Raw genomic sequence first — 25,953 nt, forward strand, 5'->3', positions numbered from 1 at the left:
GGTTTCACTCTCCAATACTTGTTAAGGGGTGAATTTTCAGAACAATGAAAATACTTGTTTAGGGTGCTTTTCGAAACCCCATGGTCACGCATGGTATCCACTCGTCAATGGAGGTGGTCCCCCGGACTCTTACCCTTACTCACCGAGCTAGCCGAAATTGTTGAAAGCCATACGTGGGTTTCACAGTGATTAGCCCATATTATTACGACATAGTCATGATAGTCTCTAGTCTAGTCTCCAACATGTCCAAGAGTGTATGTAGGGGATTTACTTTTTTGACTAAATAAACCAAGGCCATTGGGAATCGCACACACTCAATAATTTGACTGAATAAAATATTGGTATGTATCCACTTTTCCTTCCTAAATCAATTCACAAATAACCGTCTCAATATTTTTGTTTTCAATTTTAGTGGAGGATGGACATATGGAAGTCTTGCCTGTAATAAAAAAAAGGTTCCTTCACTCAGTTCACTACTACTCACTACCACTGCCAGGGGAATTATATAGGCCTACATACTATAACTTATAAGCTATTATAAATTGAACAGACTTTGATTTAAAGTTTGAACCACAATGACAAGGCACATTGCAACAAAGTTACAAACATTAAACATCACCTGGTTCATCTGTTCATGTGATTGGCTGGTTCTAAATCTAAGTGAATTTTATCTTCGCTGACTTTACTCCAGCCTGGTACTAACTGGTGGAACTGCTGCTGGTTGTGTTTGACAATCTTCTTCGCTACCCAAAGCTTAAATTAAAGTTCGAAGTTGAACATACCGTATCGTATTTATGTTTACATGATCATTGCATTGATCATGCACACACCGTGCAAAAACAAAATGTTCCGTGTAGACTGTAGTATCTTCTTTGGCACCAGCGCAAGTAGACTGACCCATTATAAAATACAAGGTAATATTCGGAGTTCTAAAAGACTCATAAGTTATTTTTTTTTAACCAAAATGTATGCTTGATTGAAAATTTATATCAAATAATTGTGCCCATAATTATAAAACAATAATACTTATATAATTAAAAAATAAGCAAGCATTTTTTTAAATATAAAATACCTTCTACCCCGGCTTCTACCTAAAGTAAAAATGAATTCGTCCGGGGATTCCCCACAAAACATATGGGCCCGTATTCTGATAGCAGGTTTAACTTAAACTCGGGTTTAAAGTTGTGGTTTAAGTATGGGAAGCCAAAAGTATCAAAATTTTTATTAAGTTGTATGTTTCTTATGTTTACTGTGCTCTTTCCTGATTCATCAATGGTGAAGACAATCATCTATTTATACTTCCTAGACAATTATGAATGATTTGAGATCCAAATGAGCTAAAGTATAATATCTCTACTGTCAGTGATTTATGTAACAATTGGCCTCCCATACTTAAACCACAACTTTAAACCTGAGTTTAAGTTAAACCTGCTATCAGAATACGGGCCATGGTATTTTTCTCGTATTCGGCGCGCTCAACTTGAATACAACGTGCGTGAGAGTCGAGGCGGCTGCTCTAGCTGATCAACGATATGATAGGCCTGCGCTGCCTGCGTAGGCCTTAATTTAGGTCAATTTTGCATTGTAGTCGGATCTGTGATTGTTTTGAAGCACGGTCGTACTCATTGTGATTTGTGGTCCTAAGTTGAAGAGACAGCAACTGCAGAAAGCAACTGATTTCAGGTTTGTCATGACTTTACTGCTACATACCACTGAGCTGAGCTGAAGTCAAGATCAGGATTAGATTAAAAATGGTATAAAAAAATGAATCTAGATACTTGGCTTTGCCTTGCCTTGGCTTTGGCAGCATACAGTCAGCTGAGGAAGCTATTTTACTTTTACTTTAGAATCAACTGGGATGATGAATAAAGTAATAAAGTAATTAAGTTCTGTATTTTATAATATTGTTTTTGATTAATGTCAACAACAAATAGATCTATTCTGACACTGCTTATCATTTGCAGTGCCAGCTAGATATACTGATTACTGGGTATGGTGAGTGCAGAGAGGCTGAGACTTGAGAATGACATTGTCAGTGATGGTTGCATTGCATTGTTGAAATAATATTTTGAATTTATGTCTCATGCCCTCTTAGTAACACTGAAGCAGAACTGAGACCCCAAAATGATGGGCTTATTAGGAATGGGGAGTTGTTGATTGCCTTTTTAATCGCGCTCTTTGGATCTGGATGTATAGGCCTACGTTACCTACACCACTCACCAGTGTTGAGTCTGCATGGGCCGGCTCACCCGAGGACAAGGCGGACCCATGAGGACAAGGCCGGAAGGGTTGAGGCCAGACCGAGGCCGAATATTTCAATACAACAAATGTGCATAAATAAATTGCATGCGCGCAGCTCACGTTATTGTTGTTGATTGTGTGGTGTTGCCAAATTATCGTTGCAACAATTACCAGGGGATTGTTATTTAAATTTTTTAATTTCACAATAAACAAATAAGAATAAAATAAAACTAAATGTTGATAAATCTATTTACACTGGTTACAAAAAATGTTGAACGTAAATCTTAAAATGAGAATACCAAGAATTTGACGTAATGGCGCATGTGCAAAACTTTTTTTTTTACAGTACTAGTAAGCGCACGTGCATTGCAAAGTCCAGTCGCCGTCACATCAATGTCAGTGCAGCATGCATGCAGTGCAGCTGCGCTGCAGCCTGCATGAATTGGCTTTGACATCAAGAACAAAATAGAATGACAAAAATAAGAAAGATAGGCGTACTCATACAGGTGGATGGGCAAACTCGACAGTCGACTCTCTCTCTGTCAGTTTCAATAATATTTTAGAGAAACTGACAACAGTCAGCATTTGCACACCCTAAAATTCTCCCAGCCTTGACCCGGCCTCGACGGGCCTTGACCCGAGGACGATGCCGGGCGTTAACCTCCATCCTCGAGGCCCAAGACGATTTTGCGGCCTCGAGACCCACAACACTGGTATACACTACGTGCTGGACCGATAGGTGTAAGTGCAGCGGCTGCCTATATTATAATTAAATCTTATTAAAAAAGAAATATATGCGCCAATCAAAATGATCTTATCATATCATGGAAAGACTTCCATATGACCCGTCCACTTTCTAACAAAATTCTACGAAAACCCCCCTATGTTTAATGTTTTTAGGATTTTCAGTCGTGAAGGGCATACATGGGCGGAAATCTGTCCCCAAAGGTAGGGGGGACCAGGGACTGGAAACTTTGACAAGCAAAAAAAAAATTAAGCTGAGAATGATCGACAGACAAAAAAAAAAGTTGCCAATGATTTCCATGCAAAAGGAAGGTAGAAAGAATTTTGATCTTTCATATAACTTTTGGAAAAAAATAATTAGAATTGGTACAGTGAGAATCTCCCATCCACCCCCCTCCAAAAAATGAATTATCTGATGACCATGCCAATATTGAAATTGCATCCATTCCATCTATTATGTTGCTTCTTTTGGGTTGTTCATCACATAATAAACTTTTTTCTCTCTCTCTCCCGAGCTACTTTTGTCTTATGCCCCTTTACCTCACCCCTTCCTAGATATCCCACTACATATATGATACTATATAGTACAGTAGTCTTTAAAATTTATCAGAATAAAAGTGATTACAAAATTGTATGATAATCATAATAATAAATGATAAAATAATAATAATATCTTATTTTACCCAGGGTGGCCACTTAAGTTCCTAAAACTATTCTCCCATTTGGTCCTGCTGAACATGATAATTTTGTTATCCCTTCAGCATTATTCATCATAACATTCTCCCACCAGAAAATATAAGTTACCATGCATGAGTGTTTCCAAAAGAAAACAAGATGCAAAGGAATTGATACAGGATAGATTAGAGTAATTTTGAAATGTTTTTTTTTAACCTTTAATTTGTGCTTGGCAGTGTTCACCTTAAATTCATGCATTTTGACAATATCCTTCAAATATTTTACACATGGTGGCTTGTCTCATGTAAAGGCGAGAAAAGTGCATGAAATTTTGTGTGTATGAAGCTCTGTCAGAAACAGGCATTTAGGTCATTTAGGTTTCAGTCACAACTCAGAGCGGCGACCGACCAATTAGTAGCCTGCTCGGGTGGTGCTGGAATTTAGGTATCACCCAACGATTTTGTAGAAGCCGAGCGGCTGTGAAGACCAGTGTCTGAGTAGTGCCCTATCTATTATCCATTACTCAAGGCCAAATCTGGGTCAAATCAGGGGAACTTTTCTGTTTTGCATCCGAGTAGTGATCGGCTGACGACCCATCGATTCCTGGGCGGTCTCCCACCGGCCACCAGCCTATTTTTAAGTAATTGCCCAACCAATCTTGAATTCGACACTGGCGACCAGTCGGTGACCGCTCGACAGCTTTGATCCAACAATTGACCTACTTCGTTCGACGACCAACTGGGCACCGAGCATGAAAAGTGAGCAGGCACCGCCAGAATTTTAACTCACGGTGATGCAGTATATGCAGACACTCAGTACATTTGTTATGCACTTTTGCTTTTGATACAAGTCATTGAATTATAATGACAAATGCTCAACTGGGAAATTTGTGTTGGTTTTAGCAAAATCATATTTGGATTGGGGAAATTGAAATTTGAAGATGGTGGACAGAGCCTTTCTCATGTACATGTAGGTACAATGTTTATTTCATCTTTTCTTCCCTTTTCCGTAGGTTTTATTTGGTATTTCCATACATGTACCAAAGCAAGGATGTTTCTACAGTTCGAGTAAAAAAAAATTGACACCTCACAAATCCTAATTTAAGGAAAAGGTCATGAACGCATAATCATTATATATGGCTGGAAAGAGTATCTTCTCTAAAATAGTTTTATACCATATTTATGTGGTATGTCTTCACACTTGGATAATCAGTAGGTATTGTTTGCGCCAAAGTAAGTTATGACTGCAAATCTGCAATGAATGAATCCAGATGTCAATGGTGTCATAATCTTGCCTGAAGGAAGTTCAGCAGAGACCTTGTTTCCTGTTGATCTGTTATGCGTAAGTCACACGGCCACTTACGGTAGCTGTAGATGCTTATGGATATAAAATTATTATTATTATCTATAAAATTATATTATTATGAAATTATTTTGGAGAAGATACTCTTTCAGGCCACATATATGTTCATGACATATTTTTCCATATTAGGGATTTGTGAGGTGTCAAGTTTATTTTTGACTCAAACGTTAGGGGAGATCGGTGTTGTATTATTAATAGCAATAAATTGAGGGCAGTATTGCATAAATTTTTTTTACAGGCGTTAAAGAAAATTACAATGTTTCAACTTACCCCGATCTCCCCTATAATGAATTGCAGAATGTAGGACAGGCTGCCATGAGCATTCCACCTGTTATAACAATCTACTTTATCTTATTCACAGATCTGATGTGTTTGCTGTAAAGTGTATTTGAAGAATTTCATCACACAACATGGAAGTTGCAGACTACCAGTCAGCCTTTGAAGATTACCTGCGCAACAAGGAGACCTTCAAGTGCTCCAAGAAAGAAATGGATTCCTTCCTGCTAACTCTACCCATTACTAAAGAGATCAGGAATCATTTGAAGAAAACCACTTTGGAAAATCCTCCTACAACTCTTGAGGTTCTTGGCCAGACAGTATCTCTTTCCAGTAGCTATATCAAGGGTATAAAAGCAATACAGAACATTCTGAAGAAAGACAAGAGTGAGAATATAAAGTTGAGCTGTATCATCCAGCGTATTCGTGACTTGATGGGCAGTACCCATAACAAGCTGGTTTGGGAGATTTCAACGATTCTTGACATTTCAGGTGAAAAGAAGGTTTCTCTAGGGATTTGTAAGAAGAAGCAACGCTTATGTGATGCAAAAGTGAAGATGCATCATTATCTCCTGATGGAAGGATTGCAAGATGTTATTGCCAGTCTTACAGAAAATGGACCAAATTCTGTAGAGGAACTGTGGAAATCTTGTAAAAGCTCATCTGCTCCACTTGCTATGTCAAAAGTGGGCATGAGTCACAGAAGATTTGAGGCGACACTGATGAGCTATCCTGAAGCTTTCCAAGTTGAAGATGGTAAAATGTTCTTAAATGAAAACCCGCAAATCACATACTCTGTGATCCTTAGCCATATGCAGTCAGGTAAACTTAAGCTCAGAGATCACCTGTATAACCAAGGTGCACTTCTGAAGAATGAGCTGTTCCATTCAGCCCCACATCTCCTTAATAGAGCAGAAATGCTTGCAATGGGAGAAGGCATGGAAATGTTCAACTTTACTCTGCAGTCGCTGAGTAATGACTTTCTTATCATAATTCCTCACATGCTAGTTGTTGTCAAAGGAACATCCCAGATACAGGACAACCCCTTTGTAAGTGCCATCTCCAAGATCAAAGGTTTCATCAGAATTGCCCAAGGTTCATCTCAAGCTCAGAATAATCCTTTGGTGAGTGCGGTGTCCAGGTTCAAAGATTTTGTCAGAGGCAAAAATACTGGAGACATCCCTACAATGAGTCAACTTTTGGTATTCGTCAATGATACACTGAATCCGAGAGAGCAAGCAGCTGTTGGAAGCACTAGCCACAAGCTCAGAGAAACAATCACTGCATATCCAGACCACTTTGCCGTGAATAATGACAGGGTGTTTGTCAAGTCGGATGATGTCATTCTTCCAGATATGAATTCAAAAGTTGCACATAATACTTCAGTTACCATAGAAGATCAAGCAGGTGATAGAAATGGATGTTTGCCAGATCAGTGCACTGAATCCTCTGAAGCTCTGGCACACTCTAATGCTCTTGATCAAGAAATAGAGTCACTTCAAATTGGTATTGATGTTAGTAGCTCTGTTCTAAGTACTGAAGATTCTGAATTGTCCCCAAACTCTGATGATTCTAGTCTGGATGCTGGTTCTCTTGGCACAGAAAATGTATGTACACTATGTACAAGCACTTTAAGCAGCTCCATCCACAACACTGAAAAACCAGGATGCTCAGAAAACTTAGGTTCTGTTGATGATCATGAAACAAATTTGCCACATTCAGATAACATAGAATGCAGCTCAGTGCAGTATGCTGAAGATAGTAGAGACACTCCTGATCGAGACCATGGTTCACTGATCACGGATGATGCTGTATCTAGCACTGGACAACTGGAAGGCACATCAAACTCTGATGCCCTTGATCAGAAGACAGGATCACCTTGCACTGATGATGGTGTTTATAGCTCTGTTCAAAATGTTGAACTTCCTGAAGACTCGGCAGACTCTGACCTGTGTGATCAAGAAACTGATTCATCCCATACTAATAATGAGGCATGTACATGTAGCTCTGTCCAAAACGTGGAACTCCCTGGCGGCATGCAAGTCTCTGAAACTTCTGATGGAGATACTGATTTGTTGTGCAATGATGATAGTTTTCATACTCAGATCACAGACCAACGTGAAGACTCTGTAAACTCTGCCTCTCTTGATAAAGAAAAACATGTTCCAGAAAATGATAATGATGTCTCCAACTCTATTCAGTCCACTGGTCAGTCTTCTGCAGACCTCAGACCCTCAGACCTTGTTGATCATGGCCCAGCATCACCTAGAAGAGGTAACAATCAATGTAGCACTGATCATATCACTGGCCATCCTCTAAACTTGGTAAATTCCAATGGCAATAAAGACTTACCATGCCCCAGCAATGATGTAAGTAGCTTTGTTAAAAAGACTGAATGTTCTGATGATGTCCCAAACTTGGACACTCTTGATATTGACACTGATGTAACATACTCTGCTCATGATATTGCACGCTACTCTCAGAAGACCAAAGATTTTGAAGATTTCTCATTTTCAAATAAGAGATCTTCACTTCAGACCATTAATGACGAACTTGATGGTAGCTTGGATCAGTCTATGTCTTTAGGGCAAGATGAAGTTGAATCTCTTGGGAGTGACATCATATCAGACTCCGAGTCTCTTCATTCTGGGATGAGTAATGAAATAGGGAACCTGGAACCAGCTAGTGCACCTGCAGAAACAGAAGGTCAGGATACAGTTACTGTTCTTCAGGTGAGCCACTGATGAATCTATTCCCAAACTTCATCATAAATATATATGTTTTTGTTTGTTCAATACTTCCGCAACTACCTTTATTATGCTCCATTACTGTAGAGTGCTTAGAGATTCCTGATATAGTATTAAAGTGTTAAGTGCTATATAAGCAAGTATATTTATTATTATCATTATTAAAGTTACATTTAAGCTCCTCATGGATGTAATGACAAAGAGCAAGTTGAAGGAGCTTTGGCTCTTAAGCAAATTATTATTTGACAGAGAATGGGAGGTTTATTATAATCTTTTTTAATCCTGTCCTGAAGTGAGACAATTTAATGTATTCTATTGCATTTTGGTAATGTGTACAATCATTTTTGTATGTTCTCTCACACATTCTGCAGGACTTCAACTATTTTGGTGAACTGATCAAAGATTTTCTAAGCAAGTCAATCTATCCGATACTTTCTGTGTCTTTATTTGATGGTTGGTTGATTGTTGGTCTCTGGGATGGCCCTACGTTTGCTATCTCCTTCACCTTGACATCTGGTGATCAGAAGAAGGTGCTTGGACCGTCAAAAAGGACCGCATTGGATTTCTTGACCAGTGGGTCAATCTTGAAGGTACTTTGTGTTCTCAATTGTGAACATGTGTAATTTTGAAATGTAAAATGTAAGATTGTCATTAACTCCATCGGGTATGTTTGCCAGTCAGTTAACTTTAAGTGTTTTATGTCTATCTTGTGAGGGCAATCTCCTATTCTTGGTAGCCACTGGTTGTACTTGAACATTTTGAGCTAGGATGTAGGACGCTACCAGTGAGAGAGAGATATCTCTGGTTGCCAGAATGTAAGAGGAGGAAGCTATCAGTATAATGGGTTCTCATTTCTGACATATCAAAAAAATAGAAATGTACAATCATGGAACGGGTAAAGAGATATGCAAGTAGTAATAATTTCATGCTTATGTTTCTTAATTGTAGGAAGATCTCTACCTGTTTTCCTTCTGTTGCATTTGAACTTCCTCTTTGATTCCTCATTTTTACTGTAGGTTGTGTTTGGTAAGAAGCTTCTTACAGAGGTCAGTGATACTATGGGAATCAAGATGATCAATGTGTTTGATTTGCAGGTAAGTTTGTAAATAATATAATGTAGTAAGAGTATAAGAGACAGAAAAATCGCATTATCATAAAAGCATAAAAGGTAAGGAATCATTTTTGCAGCAGCAAAAAGGTTATAAAAGCTGAAATGTTTGTGGTAATTTTACTAGCTGATACCACGAGAATATCCACTTCTGTATAATGGTGCTGTACCGAAAACAATTGGAATCCCAAATTTAATCAAGAACTGCAGGTGAACGGAAGCTAAGTAGAAATTTGTATTAAAAATCATCTAGGCTCTTGTGTTGAATAAGCATGATATATTCTGTCTAAATAAGACTAAAATAGCCATGGATCAGTAAATTGCAATCTCAGTATACACATTTTTTCCTTATTTTGCAGGAGGCAGAACGTCTCATAAAAAACAATGCCAAGAAATCCCAGACATTGCCGGAGTCTCTGAATTTTTTTGGCATCGATCCTTGTCCTGTTGTGGAGGTGTGCATAGGAACCATTCAAGCTCCTAGCTCTGGTGAGGTATACAGCAAGGAAGCTATCCTCAAGCTCAAGGAAACAGCAAGATGGACCATGAAGCAAGTCCCATATCTCTATCAAAAGATGTTAGGGTGAGTCCAGATCTGTGGTCTAAGTTTTTGTACATTTTGATGCCATTCAAACAAGTACTCAAAATGATACTAGAACTCATGCAACTGAAGATGGAACTGCCATAAATCAACAACTACATATGTGACCAGCCACCCCCGAACCAACAATAAGTCACCAAGGAATTACTATTCGGTCATCAAAAAGCAAAAATAAGAAAATTAGCTTATAAATCTGAAAGAGTAATTCTTTATACTGTCGAAATGTGAAGTTGTAAATTTGAATAAAATACAAGATAAAAGGTTTTTTTTTGACAGTTGACACCTTTTTTTTTTCCGGACAACTGGGAAGTGTCACCGAGATTGCACATCTCATGATTGATTAAACCCGAGACTTCAAACAATCTTTTACCTTATTCATGAAGCACTCACTGAATTTCTTCTCCATTCAATAAAGTACTCGAGTTGGTTATTATTGATCAATTATTGACAAGTCATATATCATGTTAACCCTTGGGATGGGTTTTTTAAAACTTGATGAAATATCTCAAAATTCATTTTGGCCGATTAATTGTTGGTTTTGGGGTGGCTGTTTATATTTGTTTAGATAAGTACATGAAAATGAATAATTTCCCTTTCCTAACACTAAAGCAGATCACATACATTGTGTCCCTTGAACATGGTCTTACCAGTGCTCAAAGGTGATGTTATTAACCAGCTTGTCAGTCTTCATTGGCTGTTAATTCCATATTGTCACAGAATGATGTTGCCACATCAGATCACCGATGTGAGCCAACTATACTGTAGAGAAGTTGAAGATCTACCTTCAACATCAAGCAAGACAAAAGAACCTCCCTACGGTACTACAATATCTGGGACCAGTAGCCAGAATCCCTCTGCATCTTCAGCATCAGTGAGTGTTTCTCAAGATTATTCCCTTGTGACATCATCTACAACATCGCAGAAGCTTGATCCAGTATCGTCAGCGAAAGAAAAGGCCACTTCTGAGAAGCCTGTGTCGGTTCATAGAGTGTCATCCACTTCTGATGACTTAGTTGAACCTGAAACTGTGAGTCAAGCCCGGCCGACTAATGGCCTAGTTGATATGGAGGTAACTAGAAAAAAAATTATGTTCATGAATAGGACAGTAAAACTTGCATGAGTCAAGTCAGTTTGTCCTGATAAATGGCATTGAATTATGAAAAGAGTGGCTTATTCAAGTTTCACTGTATCATTATACCCCCGCCAAATGAAGTTTGAAGGGGGTATATATGAATCATGGTAGGTCGGTCGGTCGGTTACAAATCTTGCGCATTGAACTACTTCCTCATTTTTTAATCAATTCTCATGAAATACATATTGGTGTTGGGGTGAAGATGTGCAAGACACAATTTTCGCATGTGTCTGATATTGTGTTGCCATGGTAGTAGTATAATTTGGCAAAAATAAGGTAAAGAATTTGCAGCCCAACCTACTTCCTCAGTTTTTTACCATTTTTTTTTTTTTTTTGGCAAACACATTGGTATTAATGTAAAGATGTGCAAAACATATTTTTTGTATGTGATAGAAATCATGTTGCCATGGTGGTAACAACACATTTGGCAAAAATTAAGTAAAAAAGTTGCAGTTTTAATTACTTCATCAATTTTCAACCAATTCTCTTGAAATTTGGCTCACACATTGGTCTTGAGGTAAAATATGTTCAGGACATATTTTTGCATGTGTCAGAAATCATGTTTCCATTGTAACAATATATTATATGTCAAAAATTAGGCAAAAATCTTCCGGTTTGAACTAATTCATCACTTTTAAACAGTTCTCATGATATATTGTTCACACATAGGTATTGGGGTAAAGATGGGCAAAATATAGTATTGTCAATGTGTTGGAAAGTTTTTTCATGGTTATGGCGTGGGTAGGGGTATTAATCACCTTCAGTGATATTTCTAGTTAAAAAAGTTAGTCAGTCATATTTTTTTTCAGATAAAGAGAGGGAAATAGGTCACATGTTCTAGACCACCATCACTTCATTAATATATTTTGCTTTACATTGATTAGATATGAGCTTGCTGAAGGGGAATTCATTTTGATTGATCGAAGCCAAAGCTTTTTTTCACTGAAATGCACTTTAGTTATTCCCTCATTTGTCTCGAGAATGATATCTTGGAAGCTGCATATGATATGAAAAAAAAAACATTAAAGGCCAATGTCTAATGACTCTAAATAACACAGCAGTAAATTCATGAAATCCAGTATCATCCTGTGAAGGTCTCTGCCTTGTAACACTGTTCATTACTTTTCTGTTCCCAGGAAAACCTTCATCCTGATCTACTGACAGGGCCTGGGCCGGATTCCATCCTACCTGCCAAAGACAAGGAATCCAGGCCAATCAGCTCCATTACCACATCTCGTAGATCAGAAAAGAAACACATAACAATGCCGCAAGAAAAAGCCACTGATAAGGTCCCCAAAGGATCGGGAAGTACCACCCCACAGACGGCTAGTGAACAAGAGATGTCTCAGCAGTCGTCACCAATGGCCAATGACAAAGTGATCCACTACGATGATGCAGGAAAACCAACTCTCGTTCCTTTTACAAGCAAGGTAGGTACTGTTTGAAAGACTTATTTAAGGGATCTGAAATGTGGAAAATTACCAAATCATTTGTCCCCAGCAGGCACCATCATTCTTCAGGTATTTATTTGTTGTGTTTTCCTCTTCTGAGAATAGGTAGTCGCCTGGGGCATTATGTTTTCAGGGGACCGTTTCATGGAAGTTGTCATCACCGGCAAGTTGTCTTCCTCCGACAGTTACCATAGCTACAGTCAGAGGCCAGAGCTTCTGAGTCAATCAGAGCCAAGGATTTCACTGAAATTGTCAGTGCTGACAACTTTCATGATACACCCCCGGTTCCTCTGTCTGTCTTGTTATTTTCTAATGCCATAATTAAAAAACAATGTAATAAAATTCTAATTTGGCTCATTTCAATTCAATTCAATTTCAATTCAATTCAATTCAATTCAATTCAATTTCAATTTTATTTCAATCATAAAATCATAAAATATATACAAAGTAACATGCAACAATCGAGATTTAATCTAATGAATGAAATTGGAGACTAATATGAAAGTTTAAAAAACTTGTGAGTCATAGTCCCCCAAAACAGGGAAAAGAAACACATGTTACGATATAATATAAACACACACACACCATCACACACACACACACACCATCACACGCATGATACATAGGTACTTAAAATAGAGTTACAAGGAATAGGAAGAGACGAGCTGTCTCTTCAATAAGACCTTAAAAGATGACAATGTAGTGCATGACATAAAATTATTAGGTAAATTGTTCCAAATACGGGGACCGTTGTGTCTAAGAGAGTTGAGTAAGGACTGAGACGAAACCTTTGGGTAATGGTATTTTATACATGAGCGGGTATTATGGGAATGGATAGATTTATTAAGAGTAAACATTTGACAAATTATTTTAGGTGCAATACTATTATTAACATTAAACATCATTATGGCAATTTGGAATGTATATATATCATAAATCGTAAGTGTTTGTAACCTAAAAAATAAAGGACGAGAGTGAGCTTGAAAATGAGAATTCGTACATATTCTAAGAGCTTTCTTTTGGAGTTTGTATAAAGATTCTAATTTAGTTTTACCCACTGCTGCCCAGGTAATGGTACAATAATATAAGTATGGTAAAATTAAACAGTTATACAACATCAATAATACATTTTGAGGTAGGGATATACGTAATTTACGGAGGATACCAATGTTTTTAGATATTTTGTTTGCAATATATTGACGATGGTCCTGGAAAGATAAAGTATCATCAAGAATTATTCCTAAAAATTTAACTGAAGTACACACATTCAAATTAACATGGTTTATAAGTATTCTAATATCCTTACAATTATATGGGTGGGATTTTCTATTAAAATATAATACACACGTTTTGTCATTGTTTATGATTAATTCATTAGCATCAAACCATTGTATAACATTTTCTAATTCTCTATTTACCTGTAATATTAATCTATTGAAATCTTTATGACATGCAATTAAGTTGGTATCGTCGGCAAACAGTATAAAACGAAAAAAGGATGAAGAAGAGCTCAGATCATTTATATAGATCAAGAAAAGGAGAGGACCCAGTATAGAGCCCTGTGGGACTCCACACTGGATCCTCTTTCTATCGGAAACAAAATTATTATAACATGTGAAATGGAAACGATTACTCAAATAATTCTTAAACCACTGTAGGGCTACACCACGTATACCAAAAAACTGTAATTTACAGAGGAGAATATCATGGTTGATGACATCAAACGCTTTAGATAGATCAAGAAATAAGCCTAATGTATGAACTTTGTTTGTTAATTTATTTTGGGTGTAATCATGAAGGTCAATTAAAGCATGTGCACAGGAGGATTGTTTTCTAAAACCGTACTGAGAGTCATCAAGGAGATTATATTTATTTATATGATTAAAAACCCTATTGTAAATCAATTTTTCTAATATCTTAGAAAAACAAGGGAGCAAAGTTATAGGGCGATAGTTAGAAAATATATGGGGATCCCCTTTCTTAAATATGGGTATAATTTTTCCTACTTTGAAGTTCATAGGAACCTTACCAGATAAAAAGGACAGATTACAAATATGTACAATGGGTTTAACAATAAAATGGATAACATGTTTAATAGTATATTGCGTAAGTCCTTCGAAATCTTGGCTTTTGGAAGAATTTATACATTTAACTATATTTAAAACCTCTGATTCATTGGTTGGGTGAAAAAATATGGAATTATTGCAAGGGACTTTTAAAAAGGAACTAAAATGGCACTTAGGGTTTTTAATATGTTGAGATTTAAGTTTGACAGCAATGCTAGAAAAATATAAATTAAATTCATTTACTATCGATTGAGGATCTGTTAACTTTCTTTCTTCTTTAAAAAAATAACTAGGATATTGACATTTTCTTTTCTTTCCTAATAGATTATTAATAACTTCCCAGGTTTTAGACATCTTGTTTCTATTCTTTTGTAATAAATCACTAAAATAGGTTTTCCTCGCAGACTGTAAAATGGAGTTCAATTTATTTCTATAATGTTTATATTTATTTTCACTGATATTATTTCTTTTTTTGCAAAATATTTTATATAATCTATGCCTTTTATTTATACATTTTAGAAGTGAAGGCGTAACCCAAGGTTTTCGTGGGGTATTCTTTCTCTTTATTTTACGGGGAGCAAAATTATGTTTATACGTAGTTTTAAATAAATTTATAAAGGAGTTATATGCATTATCTACATCACATGCTGAGAATACTTCGTTCCATTCTAAAGTAGCTAAATCTTTCTTAAATGAACTTAAACTTGATGGATCTGTAAGTTTTACATAAAATAAAGACGTTGGTTCTTTGTATAATTTAATAGAAAGGTTGGTTATTTGGAAAATGGGTAAATGATCAGTTATTCCACTATAAAAAACACCAGAATGAATATCTTTGTCGACTACATTTGTGAATATGTTATCAATCAATGTTACAGACCGTTTACAAATTCTTGTTGGTTTGTCAATTAATGGACGAAGAGAATTATTATACATAATGTTTACAAAATCATTAATGTGTTGACAAGTATTATATTTAAGAAGATCTACATTATAATCACCCATTAAAAAAATAGATTTATTTTCTGTGGATATTGTTCCAAGACAACTATTGAAATTTTCATTAAATTCAAGAATGGGTTTATTAGGGTTTCTATATATAATACCAACAATAATATTTTTTGAACTATCCGAAATAATTTCAATAAAAAGAGATTCACAAATGGTTTCTGGTAAAGATATATCCTCCCTTACTTTAACATTAAGTGAATTATTAACCAAAAGTGCAACACCCCCACCTTTCCTACCTTGTCTGTCATGATAAAAAGTATAATTATCTCTATTAAATAATAACGGGATATTTTCATTAATCCAGGTTTCACTAAAACCATATATAGAAAATTTTAACTTAATTTGATTAAGAAATTGATCAATAGCGAAATAATTTTTATTAAGACTTCTGGAATTAAAATGGAGAATACTAAAGTTATGTTTGTCATCAGTGGTAAAATCTGAATTATCATTGAAATCAATAGGGAGCCAGTACTTAACAGGTTTATCAAATGTAAAAAAATTATTATCTGGATCAATATCATCAAGTATTCCACTTTCATCAGAATCAATATATGTCGAGAACATATCAAAATTATCATTATCAACGGTATCATATTGCACTTCAGAAAATATACATTTAAACTCTTCATCATTTACTTCATTGAAAGGAAAAATATATTGGAGAATATCCATACAGTTGTATTTGCATGTTCACATTCACACTTCAATCAACATTCAAAGCATACACAGCAAAAATAAAAATAACAATTAGGAAATCATTTCTGCAGTCATAATATTTTACTTATCTTTTAAAAATAAAAGAAGAACACTTATTACCTGCAAAGTGGCCATTCAGTAATGGGTTTATGTTGAGGTCAGCAGCCTGTTACCTCAAATACATCTTAGGCCCAATATACACGTGTGCAGGTTTTGAAACCACCTCCAATGCCCTGCAATTTGGTGCATAGACACATACACTGGAAGTAGAGTGAAACCGCATCAATCTACTTTATCGATGACTATTTAAGTAACAAGTGTGCCTTTCTTTTCACGCCAGCATTTTCTATTGTTCATGAGCAATAACTATTAGCTATTAACCTATTTCTAGTTCAGTGGTCAAGCCGCCTTTAAGGTGTACTCGGTGCATTCCAGCAGTCAAAAATTATGAGGTGATACACATACGTCGAACCGCTTTGGGCCGGCCTCAGTCCACCTTTCGACGTATGTGTATCTCCGGCCTAAGATAATAGTGCCTCAGATACATCTCTATCAATGGGTATTTTTTATTTTGTGAATAGTTTATTTTTCTTCATCTTTCAAGGTGCATGTGATTCTGGTGTATTTTTTATAATCCATTTACTTACTTCAGCTAGCTAACGAAGCCATCAATCCATGCCAGATCACCCATGAATTAGCTGAAGAGTTTGGTGAGATCGTGAAGCGTGACCAGGAGAAGTTTGTTGAAGCCTTCGGTATCTGCATCAAGTATAGTTTGAAGAAGCTTGCAGAGACAGATGAATCCCTTTCCCTTGACCAACTTACAGAGGTTGTCATGGATTTAGGGAGAAAACCAAGCGCAAGGTATATTGTAAACATGATTTCTTTAATTTTTGTGGAGGGGTCACCTTTCTTTTGTGTGATTTTGGGCCTCAAATTTACAGAGTAAATTGCTTGGTTACAGTTGATATGCAATGACCTGCATTACATACCTTGAAATAAATTGTGTTTATGCCAAACTTAGAGCAGAAATATGTATGGAGCATGATCACATGATTTTTTTACACTTTTGAATATCATTTAGCTCTCGTTTGTGTGTTCTTCCTCATCTAAAAAGGTAATGCAAGTCAAATTTCATACTTACGAGATGAAGAACTCACCGTAGATTTTAGCAGGAATAATGTTTAAATGTCCATATAAAACAAGTGATTGAAAAGGAAAATAAATTCTTTGAGTTTGCTTGCATTGTGAAATTATTTGTGCTCTTATATAATTTATCATCCCACTTTTTGGTAAAGGTGTAAATCTCAACTGCATGCATTCAAGAATCCATCTAGTCTTTACCTTTGCTCTCATTAGAGCAGCATTAGTAATATAAGTAAACAATATTAAATGAAAAAAATACAGTAAATTGATTGAATCATACAAGTACGTAAGCAGTTTAATATTTTTACCCAAAATTGTTTCATTCTTTGGATGGACATTTCTGTATGAAGTAGGGTTTAATTTTCTTGTTCTTGCCTGTTTTCTTTTGAAGGTTTTATTGTGGGCTTTTTACTCTTACTCCTTCTTTATGCAGGTATTACCAACCAGAGCACGCGGGTCAGCTGAAAATAAAGACTCTTACCGACAAACAACCAACAAAGCAAGATGTGAAAGATTTTGTGAAAAAACACTGTTCACCTGTATCAGGTGATCGTAAAACTTCAATCAAAGATACACTCCACAGAGTAGGGTAGGTAGTCATGCACTGCATCACCATCTTAAATTTCATTTATTTTAATTTAATTCTTCAAATACTAATTGGAGTACCAAAGTGTAACATCAATTTTCCATTTTTGCATGTCAACATTTTTGATACCATATGTTGGTAGAACATAATGAAAACCCCCCACAACCCAAATTTGGTGGGAATCGGTCCATGGGGGCCCAAGATATGACCTCCTAAATACATATCTAGCCCCCATTGAAGTCAATGTATTACTGGCCTGGTTCTAAATGTTAGGACACATGCCAATAATACACTAACTTCAGTGGGACTAATTATGTATTCAAGAGGTCGTATCTTGGGGCCCCATGGACCGATTCCCACCAAATTTGAGTAATGGGGGTTTTTCATCATGTTCTACCAAAATATGGTATAAAAAACGCTGACATGCAAAACTTTGGCACTCAATGGCAACATATGCAAATATGCAGTTCAAATTAAATTTGTTGAATTATCCCATTTATGTCACTGTTCCTCATCAGATAGGCTTTTAGTGATTGGTACCGACATCATTACTAGATATTAGGGTGATGGTATTTTGTGATTTGTATTAGGCGCATATGCGCATAGGATTATCCGTACTTCGTGATGATAACATTGAGTAATGTCATAGTTCTGTTAATAGTGCACATTGTTATCTGTGCATGTTGTATGCACTGTACATTGGTTATGTCATAATGGATGAACAGCTGATTGATCATCTGAAAGTATCAATATTTCTGTGGCTTTCTAATGCCTTCATTCTGACTACAAACATAATATATTAGGATATGATAAAGTTGATCAGTGGAATCAAGTGTGTGACCCCCCCCCCCCTTTTTTCTGCAAATCTAAAAGGTATGAATGATAAGACATGTAATTGGAATGTGTAGGAGAGTGATTTTTGCATTCATCCAGATCCAGTGAGGAGAACTTCAAAATCGTATGAAATATGAGCACAGGGATTCGTATGAGTTTTTGAGTATTTGCCACTAAATTGACTTGGTTCAAAGTTTGATGAAAATGACAGACTTTGTGTTAACTTTGGAACAGCCTTGACTCACATAAAACTTACAAGGACATTTCTGTAAAAAAATCAAATTAATTAGATTCTGTTATTCATGGTCTTGTGGAAATAAATAAATGATGAGGTGTCCTGTCTCATTTTCATAAATAAATTAAAATGTCACAAGAAATAAATAAAATATATTATGTTTTTGCTTTGCAGGATTATATGCAATCGTAGGAAAGAACCAATAGGACTTACAGCATTGACAAGGCATGCAGTCCTAGGATGTGTAACCCCTCTCTTTGACCTCATGAACCAGGGACAGTCCGTTCTGATCATAGGGAATCCTGGTGTTGGAAAAAGTACCATATTTAGGGAAGCAGCCAGGGTGATAAATGATGTTGCAATGAGGCGTGTGGTCGTTGTTGACACATACAATGAGGTTACTTTATTTTCATGTTTTTTTTTTCTTTCACCTTTCCTGAGCTTTCATCCCTCTTTAATCACAGAGGCATTTCAAGTTGTTGCTTTATTTAAGTTGATCAAAATGAAAGCTTAATGCACAATTATAAGAAAATAAAGAAGAAAAAAAAATGCTCTCATTGCAAGTCTTGAAATGTAGACATTCATATGTAGAAATGTAGACATTCATATGTATGCCTCATACTTCATGTAGCAATTTATAAGCCAACATTAATTTCTTTATTTCATTTTTTATTATTGTCAATTACAGTAAACAGATGAAATATCGCAAACTTATACAAAATTTTAGTTTGTATTCTTAGTCTTATGCTTAATGTTTTACCTGTTAAATGAGGTAGACTTACAGTGTTTGTCAAAAAGACTGACGAGGTGAGTGACTGACAATTCTTATCCCTACTTCTTTGGTGCAGATTACTGGTGATGGGGATGTGCCACATCCAGCTATAGGTGGGGCTAGGCGTGTTCAGGTAAGTCCGACTGCATTAATTTGGGAGAACAGTCTTGAATAAACTAGATTAGAGGACATTTAATATGCATGTGCTATTTCATCAAAGAATAGTCCTGGGGAGCGTTTTATGAAAGGACTTGTCGGACGCTTTATCCGACAAGTCCAATTTTATCCGACAGTTACCATAGTAACAGTGCCTCTCAGCCAATCAGACTCAAGGAAAGATGTCAGATCTGACAACTTGTCGGATAAAAATGTTGATGAAACGCCCCCCTGGTTTACATGTATGTCAAAATGGTACCTGATTTTTTCTTACTGCTGAATATTTCCTTTATGATCTTAGCAAGATTTTGTTTGTAACGTTTTAAAAACATAACTTAATTCATTAAATGATACAGTTAACGGCAGTTCTTTTGTCAAGTTGTATGTGAACCAACATAAATACCATTTGCTTAATTATCAAAAGTCTTTCAGAATTAATAACAAATGGCAGATAACCTTATTTTGGTAATATTGCATATGCATAGATTCCAGGCCGGGGTTCACAGTCGGACATGATAAAGGAAGTAGTGCGGAACCACAGCCCTCTGACCCTTGTCATTGATGAAGTCGCGACTGAAGCGGATGCTGCAGCGGTCCTTGCCACCAGACAGAGGGGTATCCAAGTGATTGCTGCAGTACCTGGACAGACCCTCCAGGATGTCATCCTCAACCCCAATCTGAAGCACCTCTCTGGAGCAATTCAGAACATGGTCTTTGGCCATCCCGGTCAGCAGGTTGTCGCAGGACGCACTGCGATGCAGAGGACACAGCCAGCAGCCTTTGACATCCTGGTGGAAATGTATGATCGATACCGCTGGATTGTGCATACGGACTTCACTCGAGCCATTGACCTCTGCCTTCAGAGAGTACCAGTTGGTGTCCAGGAGAGAAGAGTGTTCATGAAAAAAATATCAGAAGATACCAAAGGAGTTCCTCAAGTGGTAGTGAAAAACCTTGTGGTTACCTATCCCCTATAGTCAGAGAATTTACTACACTGTTTCATGAACCATTTTTATTACACTATTCTGCTCAGTTTGAGTTGATTGAATAGGAGATAAAGGTTATTTTTCTAGTGGGAAGAAATTAAAATCACATGAATTTTGAAGTAGTAGACAAGCAATGAACTTTTAAATAGACCTTTAGCAAATGTTTAACTTATGTGAAGTTTATGAATGCAGAATTTACTGAATTGAATTCCTTGGTATTCAATCATTCCATTATTATTAGTAGAATTAGTATTAGTATTGGTATTAGATCTAATTCTTTATCTGCAAATTTCCTTCCTGTGCTTTCCAGTCATGTCTTTTATGATAAGATTATCAAGAGGGTACCCAATAGCATAGAATCGTAAGAACAATAACATTGACAATAAGACTATGCAGTGTTTGTGTACATAATTGTGGTTATTTCATCTCATGAACAGTTCACCGAGAAAGGTCCAACAATGAATGTGCAGTGAAGTTGGTTTCACGGTACACCTTTTCTCTTTCGTGGGCAATTGTTGGTCCTGAATAATACCACCAAACTTGACATTTCGACAAGTGTGTTCTTGTCATCTTCATGAGAATGTACACTTTTGGCACTCAATTCATGATTATACAAGAAATCTGCACAGTCCATAGTTTTTATACTCCCACTTTTAACTTCTTTTGTAGATTCAGACTTATAAGCTTTGGTTATTGTGTATGAGGAATCGTGATTGTCCCAATTTTGTTTTCTTCTTATTTTGTGCATATGTGTATTTATATTAATGTGATGGCATGTGTGAGTTGGTAACATATTTGTGGTATGGTTACTGTCAAGATTAGCAGACAAGTTTGTTCAATCATTCCATTGTACATTGAAGTGAGACTGGTCAAATTTTTTGGTGTGGAATTCACTGTCCAAGACTGATTAATAAGTTCTGGATTTTAAAGGTGATACAATTATAGGGTGTCATGGCAGTGCATGGGCACTTATGCATGACTGTAAGCCCAACTTAACTCCTTGTGAAACACACTTGCCAGTATTTTGACAATGTATGTGACATCCTCCATTTCCATCTTATTGTCATATAATAAGAAATATGGATACAAAGCTCTGTGTCATTCTTTTCACTTGTATACTGGGCAACCCTCTGCTGTACAATGGAAGCACATTTCCTGTGAAATTGAAAATAATCTACCTAACATTTATTGCCAAACTTATCTCTTAGTGCTAGGGTGGTTATTCATTCATGAAATATCAACTCAAAGGCCCAAATTCTCAAAAGGGATTTTGAATGCATGATTTATAGCATAAAATTAATAAACAAAAACAGTGGACTAATCAATAAAAACAGGATTCATTGAAACTGTAACCTTAGTAACAACGTCAAATTAGCATGCTGTGATTAAAGCATGTATCATTGTTGGACGCATTCTCAATATATGCACTGAATTAAGCATAATCAATTCAACAAATCTGCATAAACCATGGATTCAAAAGCACTTTTGTATTCTGGCTTTTTTTATGTGCATGTCATTTCAGTTTTGATAATGATCTCAGAATGAGTCATAACATTATCTAATGTAATGACCATCCAAATATTTGTATTTGTGAATAGAAATTATGTGTCAGATGATTCTGGTAGTAAATGCTTTTAATTCTGAGAAATTGACAGAATTCGAGAAAATAACCTCGGTAATTCTGCCAGGTTACTTGTCTTTTTTCAAGCAATAATAGTGCATGTTCTCAGATGTACTTATTGTTAATATCTGTGTTGTCAACCAACAGCGTGCCCATCTTTCAGCTTAGATTTTATAATTTCTCAGAGTGAGTTCTAGATATGTGGTGATATGGCAGCAATAAATTTAATGACTCTGTAATTAATTTCTTGCTTCAAATTCTTGATATTAGTTCAGTTTTGATGTTTCTCGTTGTTCCTGTTGCCATTGTTTGGGTAAATTGCAATTTCGTCTATTGCCAACTCATTCACTCATCACATCTATATATCTATGGTCTATCTTCATTTAGTATAATGCCATTCTGTCCATCAACATTTTGTCTATCAACCATTTAGTCCATTAACCATTTGGTCCAATAATCACTTTGTCTAATCACCAGTTCATCTATGACCATTTCATCTCATAACCAGTTGGTCTAATACCCATTTTCATGTCATTCATTTTGCCAATTAGTCGGATTAGGCCAAATGGTATATGGACTAAATAGCTATTGGACCAAGTGGTTATTAGAAGAGATGGTGAGTGGACGAAATGGCAATTAGACCATATAGATAGTGGACTGATGGTAGACCAAATGATAATAGACGAGTTGGTAATGGACGAATTGGGATTAGAAATTAATTATGTAGGGCACCAGCTTGCACAACTCATATCCATCATACAGTGCCACCTTAAATGTTATGACAAAAAGTGAAGCCAAAGAAGAGGTGATACTGACCCATTTTATTGTAGAATATATCATCTTGTGATAGAAAGTGACAATATGTGTTACCTATGAGTTATCAAGTTTTAATGCTTTGTGTGTTTCTGTATATATACATATTTTGGTTTATACGTGTATGTACTTATCATGTATTTACATCTAAAAATATCTTCCACTGCCAATATTCCAACCATGGAATATTGTAAATTCAGGTATTGATATGATTTGTTATGGGCTAGTGTGTAAAAAAATCAAGTATTTCAAATAATCATGAAAGTTATACTAAATGTAATTGGACATATATTTTTGATAACCACGGTGTGCCTAACTGCATTATGATAATCAGTATTAAATAGAATAACTGAACACAGAGTTCAGCCTTTATATCACTCAGTTATGTTAAGAATTAAACAAATATATGATTGACATTCAGTATGCAGAGATTGATAATACTGTTCAGGTGAATATATGAGTTTATTTTGTGAAGTATGTTTGATGGTTAAATGGGTTTGTCTGGTTATCAGCACTTTTGTAGGACATGTGCATTCTCTCAATATTTGTTTGATATTTTTGTTCATTCATGCTGTGAAGTTTCTTCTTTGGTGTCTGGTTTAAGGTTTAGATTTGTTGTCATTTTTTTTCTTCATTTATTTCATTGATTTATTTAATTATTCATGAAATATAAAAATACAAAAGTCTCATGTGAGTACCTCATACCCCCCTCTAAATATCTAAGAACAAACCTTACATTACACACAAGTGTCACTAGAATAGGATTCTTTGGGATAAAAATAATTTTGGGAAATGTTAGTAATGGTTAATGACGATTTGGGGTTCTTATAATCATGGAAACTAGAGTTAAAAAGAAAATTTGAAATTTTATGGCCAGGTTGGCAAATTACACTCAAACAAATAAACAAAATAAGCAATATTAGAAATATTCACAGTATATTCATTTATGATCTTAATGACTGAAGAATAGTGAAATGTGGAGTAATTGACTCTTTCATGCATTATCATGACATAAAAATGATTTAAGTAAATTTCCCATTGAGATGCATTTGTTTTGATATCTTAGAATAGTGAATGTTCTTTGTTATTCCATAGATTATCATGTAACAAACAGCATATGATTTTATGATTCAATGAATTTTCAGAATGGCTTTGGATGGTTTTCACTTCAACAAGTTACAAAAAGGATATTTTTTATTTTTCATTTAAGTGGCAACTGGTCGTTGGAAACTTGAAACATCAGATATTTCAAAGAATACCATTATGAAGTTGAGGGTTTCATCATAACAGATGTACTGGATATCAAATTATTTTCTGGAATTTCCAAAAGCTCATTCCCCCAGTTTATTGATGAAGCAGCTCATTCACCCACCAGAGATGTGGAAATGGGACCCCACCTATCCAAGAAGAGGGTCCTTTTTAAGGGGTGTGGATATATTGAGGGTTTAATATGCTTTTAGCATTACTTACATGGAAATTGAGTTTTAATATTTTGAATTTATAATGTACATTCATTCTCCATCTATGTTCATCATTATATGTCTAGTTGTATGTAAGTCTTCCATTCTAATTAATGTACACTGTCTTTCGGCAGCTAAGGTGTCAAGTATGAAATGATTGTGATATATTTTGTCAAAGGGTATAGTTTAAGTCTTCTGTAAGGTCATATGTTTAGGCACGTGAAATAAATGAGGTAGGGAAAATATTTGATTGCTCAGAATTTTTCATTGGGTGTTGTGATAGCGTTAAAGTTATTAGCGCATACATGCGTGTCGAGCAGTGTGCTTACACACATTGCTTTGTGTTGCCAATGGAGAGTTTGATTAATTCTGCTATTTAAATAGAAATTGGTCCCGTTTCTTAAAACTTGTTACAAAAAATTTTCATTAACGTTTAAAGCTACAGAAATCTTTCAGTTTGATTGGCTGATATTAAACTTGTTAAAGAAATTGTGCAATTGTTATTATAAAAATTCTTCATGAAACCAGACCCTGATATTTGAAGATTGAAATTGGAAGATATCATAGCAAGACAAAATTTAACAGATTTCCATATATGTCTAATGATTTAGGTTGTGACTTTCATGTTTTCCTCTCATGTCTTCCGCTCCACCAAACAAAATAATATGGTAATGAAAAATATGACAGAGGCCTTATTTTTCCAATTCATATTGTATTGATATTGTTTTCAAAATCATCAAAATGTCAGGAGCCTGACATTTGAAGTGCACTTAATAGCAAAAAACAAATTGAAATAAATATCCATCTAGGGTCTGTTTCATAAAGACTTATGACTATTGTAACTTTCATGGAATCCTTTATTGTGATTGGCCATTGAGCCCTGTTTCCATGGTAGTTGCTTTAATGTCAAAGTTTACACAGTTTTCACTCTTTATGGAATGGGCCCCTGGCCTTTGGTTTTCCTCTTCCGCATTTCTTGACTCTCGTGTTGATGTGAAAAAAAAATGAATTCAATAGTAATGTGCTTGTGATTTCATGCTGGTCAGTCTCATGCTATTCATTCTTATACGTTGCATTCTACATTGTTCAAAGTGGTGATGGGGGGGGGGGGGTGGGTCTTAATCCTTTTTGGACACATACACACAGCACCAAGGTTATGGAATAATTGTTATTATTTTTATCTGCAGTGTAATTTTTTGGTAATAAATAAAACATTTACTTTTACAAGAAA

At 35.7% G+C, this 25,953-nt stretch overlaps 2 protein-coding genes across 5 annotated transcripts in view; one reads left to right on the forward strand and one right to left on the reverse strand.

The window, feature by feature from the left end:
- Positions 1–860, reverse strand: part of LOC129257539 (uncharacterized) — a 28,017-nt gene extending 27,157 nt beyond the window's left edge. Inside the window, exon 1 of one of the 2 annotated variants that reach the window (XM_064096710.1) lies at positions 620–860. The gene's annotated coding sequence lies outside the window, so the exon portion shown is untranslated. The remainder of the gene's footprint in view (positions 1–619) is intronic. The other variant, XM_064096711.1, reaches the window with a different exon arrangement.
- A 384-nt stretch (positions 861–1,244) lies between these two features.
- Positions 1,245–25,953, forward strand: LOC129257538 (uncharacterized). Of its 3 annotated transcripts, none has more exons than XM_054895888.2 (12): positions 1,245–1,683; positions 5,384–8,030; positions 8,417–8,635; positions 9,062–9,139; positions 9,513–9,736; positions 10,472–10,823; positions 12,023–12,316; positions 16,766–16,977; positions 17,693–17,848; positions 19,089–19,311; positions 19,763–19,819; positions 20,328–25,953. In XM_054895888.2, exons 2-12 carry the CDS (start codon positions 5,433–5,435, stop codon positions 20,817–20,819), a joined length of 4,905 nt encoding a protein of 1,634 aa, XP_054751863.2. In that variant the 5' UTR covers positions 1,245–1,683; positions 5,384–5,432; the 3' UTR covers positions 20,820–25,953. The 3 variants fall into 3 exon arrangements, with proteins under 3 accessions (XP_054751863.2, XP_063952782.1, XP_054751864.2); XM_064096712.1 differs by having other exon boundaries at positions 1,472–1,683; positions 10,472–10,781; XM_054895889.2 differs by having other exon boundaries at positions 1,574–1,754.

The sequence above is a fragment of the Lytechinus pictus genome, chromosome 3 (assembly GCF_037042905.1).
Source record: "Lytechinus pictus isolate F3 Inbred chromosome 3, Lp3.0, whole genome shotgun sequence".
NCBI classification, from domain to species: domain Eukaryota; kingdom Metazoa; phylum Echinodermata; class Echinoidea; order Temnopleuroida; family Toxopneustidae; genus Lytechinus; species Lytechinus pictus.